The sequence below is a fragment of the Rhinatrema bivittatum genome, chromosome 2 (genome assembly GCF_901001135.1).
Source record: "Rhinatrema bivittatum chromosome 2, aRhiBiv1.1, whole genome shotgun sequence".
Taxonomy (NCBI): Eukaryota; Metazoa; Chordata; class Amphibia; order Gymnophiona; family Rhinatrematidae; genus Rhinatrema; species Rhinatrema bivittatum.
Genome location: NC_042616.1, coordinates 452,188,102 through 452,198,377, shown reverse-complemented (window position 1 = coordinate 452,198,377; position 10,276 = coordinate 452,188,102). Strand labels below are relative to the sequence as shown.

General features: G+C 39.8%; 1 protein-coding gene across 6 annotated transcripts in view; it reads right to left on the bottom strand.

The window, feature by feature from the left end:
- Positions 1–3,802: 3,802 nt before the first annotated feature.
- Positions 3,803–10,276, bottom strand: part of UBN2 (ubinuclein 2) — a 586,373-nt gene continuing 579,899 nt past the window's right edge. For 2 of the 6 annotated variants that reach the window (XR_003854674.1, XM_029590354.1), the window contains one exon: positions 3,804–9,608. Coding sequence is in view for 2 of the 6 variants with exons in the window: in XM_029590354.1 (XP_029446214.1) it covers positions 9,564–9,608 (45 nt within the window). In the remaining 4 variants the exon portion in view is untranslated. Of the gene's footprint in view, positions 9,958–10,276 lie in introns of all 6 variants that reach the window. The other 4 variants (XR_003854673.1, XR_003854671.1, XR_003854672.1 and 1 more) reach the window with 4 other exon arrangements.

Sequence of the window (10,276 nt, the reverse complement as noted above, 5' to 3'; positions counted from 1 at the left end):
GAGAGGAGGGCATTGTGATTTATTGTATCTAAGGCTGCCAAATGTCCAGCAGGGCAAGGATGTAGCTGTGACCTTGGTCCATTCCTCTGATGAGGTGGTCGGTTAAAGAGAGAAGGAGGGTCTCCGTATTGAGATATATGCGGAAGCCGAATTGGGAGGAGTGCAGTAGGTTGTTGGTTTCAAGGAAGTCTGTTATCTGCGAGTTGACAACCTTTTCCATGACTTTTGAGATAAGTGGGAGATTGGAAATAGGGCGAAAGTTGGCGGGGTCCTTAAGGTCTAGTGAGGGTTTTTGGAGTAGTGGTTTAACCACAGCATGCTTGAGTGAATCGGGGACGATGCCTGAGGAGAGGGAGCAATTAATGGTGTCAGCAATGGATTTGGAGATGGTGTCAGGTATGGTGAGGAGGGCTTTGGTTGGGATGGTATCTGAAGTGTGAGTTGCAGGTTTGATCTTTTTAAGGATTGATGCAATTTCTGTGGACGAGACGAGTTCCAGGGTATTGAAGGAGGCAACTGTTGAGGTAGCGCTTGTGGTTACAGGGAGCGAATGGGGGTTAGAGGGAAATCTGAGGAGGATATTTGCAATTGTATTGTGAAAGTAGCGCGCCAGTTCTTCACATTTGCTACTGGCTTCACTGTCAGGAATGGGGGGAGGTGTATGCTTGGTGAGGGTGGACACGTATGTGAAGAGGGCTTTAGGGTTGTATTTGTAGTCATGTATTCTTAAGGCATAGAAGTCATGTTTAGCTTTCAGGGTGGCCAGTCTGCAAAGATGTAGGGAGGATTTGAAAATGGATGCTTTTTGAGGGGTGGGGTTTTTAAGCCAGGAACGTTTAGTAGATGACATCAGAAAAAGACCCAAGTGGCCATCCAGTCTGCCGTTTATATTTTTTTTCTTTAGGGTAATAACTGTATTCTGTATAGGTTACCCTAGTTAACAAGGATCACCTCTTTTCTTCATCTCTATCCTTTAGCCACTAGGGATCCTCTGTGTTTATCCCACGCTTTTGAAAAAATATTTCACAACATTGAAAGGGTGGTAGATGCATGGAATGCCCTCCCAGAAGACAAGAATTGTAATGGAATTCAAAAGGGCATGGATAAACACAGGTTGAACATGATGGTTCAAATAACACTTGAGATGCCACTGTGGTATCCTTACATGAAGCTGTGTATATGATGTTACATGTATTGTTGCTGCCATGTGACCTAGTAGTTCCAAGAATTTTCTTGCAGAGACTATGTCTGTGAAATGAATTAATGAGCAAAAACAGGTGGTACATTCTTTGACTGGGTATGACAGCCTTGCTTGATTATCTTGATGTGTTCCAATAAACTCCAGAGAATGAGAAGGGATCATCTGAGATTTCTTGTAGTTGAGGACAAATCCCAGGGAGAGAGGAATGTGGACTGTTAGCAACATGAAAGATCTGGCTTCTTCAAAAGATTTTCTTAATATTAGTTTTTCCATACTTAGAAGATTGGCCAATACATTATTTTTCCACAGATTAGCTGCCACTACTAGACATTTTGTAAATACATTTGGTGCTGTTGAGACCCCAAAAGGAATGACTTTGTATTAGTAATGATCATTTTTTAGTGTGAATCTTAATTTTTTTTGTAATCTCGATGAATGCAGATTTGAGAGTAGGCCTCTTTGAGCTCCAAGTCAGTCAACCAATTGTTGTGGTCCATAAGTGGGAGAATGGATACTATTCATTTTGAATATTTCATGCTTTAGGAACCTGTTTAATTTTCTCAAATCTAGAATTGGGTGAAGACCTATTTTCTTAGGGATTAGGAAATATCTTAAATAAAATCTTTTCTCTCTCTATTGCTGGAACCAGTTCTATCGCATGAGAAGAAAGGAGAGATTGTACCTTTTGTTTTATCATGTATATCTGATTCCTAGGTATACTCAGAGGAATGTAGACGTTCACAGGACGACGGATCTCTAAGTTTAATTTGTAAACAGTCTGTAAGATACTCAGAGCCTATCGATAGAAAAAAATGCTGAAGTCTTCCCCCCACTGGAAGTTCACTGTAGTCAAAGACCATGTGCTTGTTTCTGTACAGACTGTTGTAGTGCTTTAGTCTGAGGTCTGGCTCTAGAATGCTGCCTCAGTGGGGGTTGTTGTTGCTGCTGCTGAGGCTGGAAGTGGGGTCTCTGATATGGGTACGGTGTGTAATAACTATGTGCATAGTAATATTGCCTCTTGTAAGGTTGGTACTTTGTGATGTTGTTTGATCTATAGTTGCTGTGGTTAAAAGTTTAGAGACTTGTATAATTCTCCTTAATTGTGTTTACTCTGTTTCCAAAGAGATTTTTTCCTGAGCAAAAAGTGTGCACTAGTTTCTCAGAAGCCAGAAGCCTTGAGACTCTGCTGAAGGAAAGGATAGAGAACTATCTACAGTCAGGAGGATTGCTGGACCCGAGGCAGCATGGATTCACCAGGGGAAGGCCCTATCAGACAAATCTGATTGACTTTTTTGATTGGGTGACTAGGGAATTGGATCGAGGAAGAGTGCACGATGTGATTTACTTGGATTTCAGCAAAGCTTTTGATATGGTCCCACATAGGAGACTTGTAAATAAAATGAGAAGCTTGGGAGTGAGTGCCGAAGTGGTGGCCTGGATTACAAACTGGTTGACGGATAGAAGACAGCGTGCAATGGTAAATGGAACCCTACTCTGAAGAGGGAACATTGTTAAGCACAGTGCCACAAGGATCGGCATTAGGACCAGTTCTGTTCAATATCTTTGTGAGCGACATTGTGGAAGGGATAGAAGGTAAAGTTAGTCTATTTGTGGATGATACTAAGATGTGCAATAGAGTGGACACGCCAGAAGGAGTATAGAGAATTAGATGTGATTTAATGAAGCTTTAACAGTGGCTGAAGATATGGCAGCTGGAATTCAGTGCCAATAAGTGCAGAATCATGCATCTGGGGTGCAATAATCCAAAACAGCTGTATGAAATGGGGGGGGGGGGGGGTGAATGGCTGTTGTGCATGGAGCAAGAGAGGGACCTTGGGGTGATAATGTCTAGTGATCTGAAGATGGCAAAGCAATGTGACAAGGCGATAGCTAAAGCCAGAAGAATGCTGAGCTGCTGCACAGAGGGGAATAACCAGTAAGAAAAAGGTGTTAATCCCTTTGTACAGGTCCTTGGTGAGGACTCACCTGGAGTACTGTACTCAGTTCTGGAGACCATAGCTCAAAAGGGACAGACACAGGATGAAGGCGGTTCAGAGAAGGGCAACCAAAATATATATACCCTGGAGGAGAGGAGGTGCAGGGAAGATATAATACAGACCTTCAGATACCTGAAAGGTTTTAATGATGCACAATTGACACACTTTTTCCATTGGAAAGAAATCAGTAGAACTAGGGTTACATAATGAATCTCCAAGGATGACTCAGAAGCAAAGTCAGGAAATATTTCTTCATAGAGAGGGTGGTGGATGCCTGGAATGCCCTTCTGGAGGAGGAAGTGAAGACAAAAACAGTGAAAGATATCAAAGGGGCATGGGAAACACTGTGGATCCCTAAAGGCTAGAGGATGGAAATGAAGAAGAGTGCATGGGGGTAACTTGCTAGTGTGGCAGTTACTACCCTTAACCAAGAAACCTTCATACTGTTGATGCAATTTCATTATTTCTTTCTGCTTTAACAGCAGGGGGAAAAGCGGAAAAGGGGGATTAGATTCAGACAGCAACTAACAAGGACACTGAATTTTACAGTCTGGGAAAACAAATAAGCATGGGGGTAACTCGCTGATGCGGTTGTTACTACCCTTAACCATAAGCCTGATACTTTTGATGCAACTCCAACATTGCTCTCTGCTTCAATGGTAAGAGGTAACAGAGAACTGGACTCAGACAGCAACCAACAAGAACCCTGACTTTTCTGGTCTGGGAAACTAAATATGGGGGTGATTTGTATGGTGCAGCAGATGCTACCATAAGCTTACTGGGTAGATTGGATGGACCATTTGTTCCTTTTCTGCCATAATTTCTGTGTTTCTATATGTTGCGATGAATCTTAGACATTTTTGTTAATTTCTCCAGAAATGGAGTATATTGCTGTGAAGGTAATGGCATTTTTGTCACATAGTGACTTATGAAATTATGCCACATCTTTTAGAGAAAATGCAGGCTATCCTTGGAAAAGTGATAGAAGTAGTATCCAACTCGGGTGCAAGAGCTGATGACTCCACCGTCTTCAACTCAGATCTTGTCAGCGTAGACATCAATGGGGTCAATCTCAGCACCAACAAAGATGGAACAGGCTTTGGCATTGTTTTGGATGGTGCAGAGTGCAGCTCCAACATGTTCAGTGCAAATCTCACTGCTGACTTAAGATGGCATAGCTATCAGCAGCAGAGTGATGCCAGAAGATGGTGCAAATATTTTTTACACCATGGAAGATTTCCTGGACTCTGAGGATTTATGGGAGGACTTATGCACCAATGGGGATGACTTCTTTCCCAATGAGTGTGAGAGGAAGAGGAAGATGATGCTTCCTTGCATATGCACCTTGCTGACTTCGGCCTTTCTTTTTAGGCTATGGTCCCCGCATATGAATTACCTAAGGGAAAGAAGGCTCAGGAAATAATTTCAACTGCTATCTCAGAGCTCTATGTGACATTCCAGGACATGCCTCACAGCTGTATACATGCTATTTCCTCAGGCATTTACCTTGTGTAGATCCACGGTGGCCATCTTGTGATGGCATTTTTTTGTGCAGTTTGAAAGGTGGTTTTCCAGACTTGAAAAGTTATTTAGAAAGAAAATCTAATTCAATTATTTTAGGAGACTTGACAAAAATTCACAAAGTATATACTGAGAAAACAATGATAATTTTAAAGAAAAACATGCAAAAATGTCTGGTGAAGAGAGAATACATGTCACCGTGGCAGCAGAAGAAGAAAGACTAAGGAGATGTGTGTGGAAACTCATGTGCATATTCAGAAAATCTTTTCACTTTCTGAGCTCAGAGCATGTAGGGGCTGTCATAAACCCATTGTGCAGCTAGATTTAGTCCTGTTTGTTCATGAAGAAGAGGCATTACCTAAATATCTAATGTAAACCTTGAAAATATAGCAAAAGTGCATGTGGATGGAAATTAAAAAAAAAAAAGTTAAGGGTAGTGGTGAGGGGAAGAAGGGCAAATGTAGGAATGAGGGAGTTATTTTCTAAATGGCCCTCAGAGTAGAGAACACGATCTCCTGCATACACATCTTTTTGATAAAAGGACTGCAAAGCAAATGCTGTGCATATGAGGCAGAAACTGGCATGAGACCGTCTTACACATGAAGGCTTCAGGTGGTGAAGGCAAATTATTGATTTATATTATCAACACACAAGTATACTTCTCATGTGTGCTCTCACTATAGGCATGGTAAGCAGTTTTCCAGTGGAACTGTATCTATAAAAGCAGTATGGTTGCAGTGTTTGTTCACTTATATGCATGCATGGAAGTAAAGGTCAACAGAAATAAAATAAGTGGCTACCTTTTTACTGGTCTAATTTAATAAATTTAATAAAAAAAAATGTATTCACTAGCTTTTGGGAGTTATATTCCTTTCATCAAAATCTGATGAAAGGAGTGTAACCTCTGAAAGCTAGTCAAAAATGTATTTAGTCAGTACAATAAAAAATATACCTTTATTTTTGTTGTTGATCTTTATTTCTGCCTATAGAAAGCAAGAAATTGAGGTCCAAATAGAAGAAAAATTGCCTCTTCTTATAAGGCTCAAATCGTTTTCACCTTAACTCCCAATTCTACTGCGTCTCTCACAAATCTCTTAGTAATAAAGTTTGTTTGGCCCTGGTAGACAGCCTAAGTTCACCTTGCTCTTCTATATTACACTTCTAAGGTGCACTGCTCTGCCTCTTTGGCAGAGTAAGCCCTAGCTAATTTGATTTTGAATTATGCATACCTCTGCTGCTACTTGCTTTATGTTGCACTAAAGTCTTCCTTACGCACAAAATCATCTCACCACCACACCTGGAAAAACAAAAGTAAAATGAGTTTTGCTGGTGTCTTCTTTTGCCAATTTACAACTGCTGACATAAAATAGAGTCTCTCTGGGACAACTCTAAGTATCATAGAAAAGTTCAGTAGCGCTTAAAAGTGGCCAAACTGCTTCTGTCCCTCACCTTCTCCCACACATGTACATACACTTTCTGTTTCACTCTGCATCAGTGAAAGGGTTTATGCTTGTTCTCCTTGCTAGTTTATTTACTTCAAGTGAACTTATTACCTTTTTTGATTTCGAACAAATTCACAAAGTCTATGCCTTGCTTTCTCTGGATACTTTATGATTTAATGGGAGAGGGAAGAAGTTATACAACACTGGGAAAGTGGAAATGTATAAAAAAGAAATATTTGCATAGTTATTTATTCTCTTTTCTGGAGAATAAAAAATATTCAGCTATGGTCTACTTGTGGATACAAAGCCATGTGACTAGCTGTGAGCACAAATCAGTATACTTTTCTTTTTTATAGTTTTGTTTCTTTTTGGTTAAAATTCCTCCCTCTCCCTGTTTATAGATAAATAGACCAAAAAACACATGCAAATGCTTACGCAGCATCCAAACCCAGAATGTATGTGCAAAATTTGGGGTGTTTTAGACTTGTGGGAGAAGGGCTCAGTTCAGGGCTTTGCAACAATTAATTCTCTTACATGCCCTCTTAAAAGTGCTACTGATTTGCACTAAAATTAAATATGCATAGTGCAAATTTACTTTGCAAGCTGTTGAAACTGGGCCGTTGTGGAAAATCAGCTTGAGAAAAATGATGCCCTTTCATTGCCTTTGCAGCCGTGCTGGTTACATCTAACCAGTTTACTGGTTAAAAATTACTTGTTTTTGATTTATACACTGTTCTAGCCCAGCAAAATGAAGCAGGAAGATGTGTTCTAGTACCCAACCTATTGCCCCATCCTGAACTAGTTTACTGCAGTGATTTATCAGGTGAGACAGTAATAAGATCATATTTTTGTTTGTTTACATTCCTCAAGGTCATACCACCAGTTCTAGCTCGCCCAGTTTTTTCTTTTGAGAAAATCACCACAATGCAAGTGATGTCTGAAATGTTCTTCTAGCTCGCCCAGTTTGTCTTTTGAGAAAATGATCACAATGCAAGTAATGTCTGAAATGTTCTATTTGAATTTAGAGTTCAGAGTGTAACATTTCTACAACTGTAGTTTTGCTAGAAAATCAAAACATGGTCTTTCTGGATTTAAAGAAATGAATAAGTAAAATGTAAAATTTTTATGCAACATAAATGAGGTGCATATACTGTGCAAACAAATTTTATGTTGCTTTACTCATTAGCATTACACTAAGATAAACTGCGACAACAGACTCCTTAGGATTTCTGGCATAAGGAGCTTAAATAAGATCCCCGATGTCATCTGTGTACATACAATAAGCTTGACATTCTAAAATGAAGTCTTCTATAGAGGGCAGTAACATATGTTTTTCACAGACTTTGATAATTATGGCCTCCCATGCAACTGTGACATTGACTTGCTGTGGCTTTCTGCAGCACACAGTGCTTGATCTTTCCAGCTGGCCTCCCATCCAGGTACTGACCAGGTCTGACCCTGCTGAAATGCCAAGAAATGAGAGTGCTGCATGAGCCTAAACCTAATTTATTAACCTGTTATGCACACTAACATGTCATTCGTAAAGTAGCTGCAATTCACTGAATATTCAACAGAGGATGTATGGCCACTATCTTTCCAACTTATCGGCATTTTTTTTCTTCTATTATGCAGTCTCAAACCAGGACTGTGCACTGAGTAGGGATGCATGTTTTCCCGAATGGCACTTGTTCCTGTGGCTGGTATGCAGCTCAGAAATCACTGACAGTGTGTGTCCTGTCAAGACAGCAAATCCATGACTGCAGTGTTCATGTACCTGTGTGGCTTTGCTGTGCTGGGCCAAGTTTCCTTTGAGAGCATGCATTTGAGTGTCCAAGCACATGTAGTGGTGGCAGAATGCACATACCATCCAAATAACATGCATTACAGGGGTCACAGTGACCCCCTGGTAGCCACAGAAAAAACACTTTAGACAATCAGCAGTCAAGGGTATTATAGACATATATAGGCCCCACTGCCAATAATGGGAGCCACAGTAAATAACATACATTATCATACATTACAGGTTATTAGATCCCTCAGGGTGGTGTTGCTAGGGCATCTATAGACAAAAACACTTCCTGTAACATATCTACCATGAAACAGGATTCAGAAGTTTAAACGTAGCTTTAAGCACAGAATAGGCATAACAGTATGTAGACCTGAATCCTGCAATAATTTCAGTTAGGTGTCAACTGCCACATAATGTTCTGCCAGTACTTTTTAGAAGCTTATTTATAACCTAGTGTTGTTATAATAGAACAAACTGTTGCATACCTAGATCTGACATCAGTTTTTTATTCTGTATTAGTGTCCATACAGTATTAAAAAAAAAGTCAACAGTATGCAACACTTTGGTTTCTTTGACAGGAACCGGCCAAGTAGTTGGATTATTTTTAAAATGTCACTAGAAATTTAGTAAGAAACATGAGCTCTTGTGAAAAATACTATAGAACCTTATGTAAATAAGCAAAAAATCTATTAGGCACTACCAGGTTAAACAAACCATGTGGGGAAGAAAGGAAGAGGTTTTTGTGAAGAACAGCATGAACAATAGGATTGTATGACTATGTTCAAGATTAGCCATGTACTTCTGTACAGTAGCTAGTCCTGAGTTATATGCTTGAGGGAGTTACTTGCCCAAAAGCGCATAACAATATATATATAAAATTTAAGACGCCTCTCCTATCCTCTCAAGTTCCCTGACAAATACAGAAACCAGCCAGAATATTGGGATCTGTTATGAGAACATTTTACTAGGGTTGAAAAAAGGCACTTAAATTAAAGGAGAAAAGGCAAGAAACTCAGCGGTGGAGATGTAACAAGACGACAACTACCAGAGTTAATGACTGCTTTGAATCCACCAATTATGTAATGCAGTTTTCCCTTTTGATACAAAATAAAACTGCATAAAATGTGTTAATAACCCATTTACCTTCTGCTTCAGTTACTTGAGCAGGATCTCCCTTTGGATAAAGCCCATACCAAAGGGATATAATGGAGCCCTGTTTGATAAGTCTGGTTGCTGACTTGCAGGTTGGTGCCTCTCAAATCCTCCACAGAGAAGGGATGCCTGCACTTTGCATGCTGACTCAACAAAAAATCCAAATCCATCATATGTCACAAGCAACCCCCCAAAACAAAACAAAACCTTTCCCCAAAAAACTGTAAACTAGATTAAAACCTCTAATAAATACAGCCAAGTTTATTTGATGAATGTAGCAGCAAATGTGATAAAGTAGATCAGAGTCCTTAAGAGATGCCCCCCCCCCCCCCCCCCTGTGCCTCCCGCCAGGTGGATGTTGCTGTGCTGAAGGCAGCTTGGATGGTGGTAGATCTTGCCATAACTTCACTTCAAGTGTCCTTGGAACAGCAGAGAGCTAAAGCAGTGGGCATCTGCCTCATTCACAGCAGTGCCACAAGATCCAAACAGATCTCGATTTGGACTGGCTACAAAAAAACAGACAGGTGTCAAACCCACAGCATACACTCTTGACTTAATTGACAAAGCAGGCTCATTTTCAAGATATACAAACTTTAGAAAATACTAAATTATAATATATTGCCCAAATATAACTTCCATTTTTCTTTATATTATTCTCTCTGCTCTTTATTCATGAGGTCATCTGCATGGAAATATATCAATCACAACTTATTTATCCTTTTGCTTATTTTCATCCAAAGATAAAATTTGTATTTGTAAAGCACCTTTCACCTAAACACATGAATGCCTGAAATAGTCATGCTGCCAACTCTGCAGTTGATGGCCTTGCAATTGATTTCAATGCTTGGATACTACCTGAGGGTTTAAGAGAGAAAGAAAAAATGCATGACTTAAGTATGTTTTTACATACTGGATCAATGGAGATAAAAAAAGGTTTTACACCTTGCTTTCTCAAAATCTAAACCACTGAGGAAGCAGAGGTGAGGCTGTGGCCCTCTGATGCCTAGTTTTATTCTCTAACTACATTGCTCTTCAGTTTTCTGAAATCATAAACCTTGCCACCACATTTATTTCCACAGATTATAAAAGTCACTATGAATGAAGAATTTAGATGAATAGATGACTCAAATGCATACATTTTACATATTTTTGACAAATGAGAGCTAAATAAAAT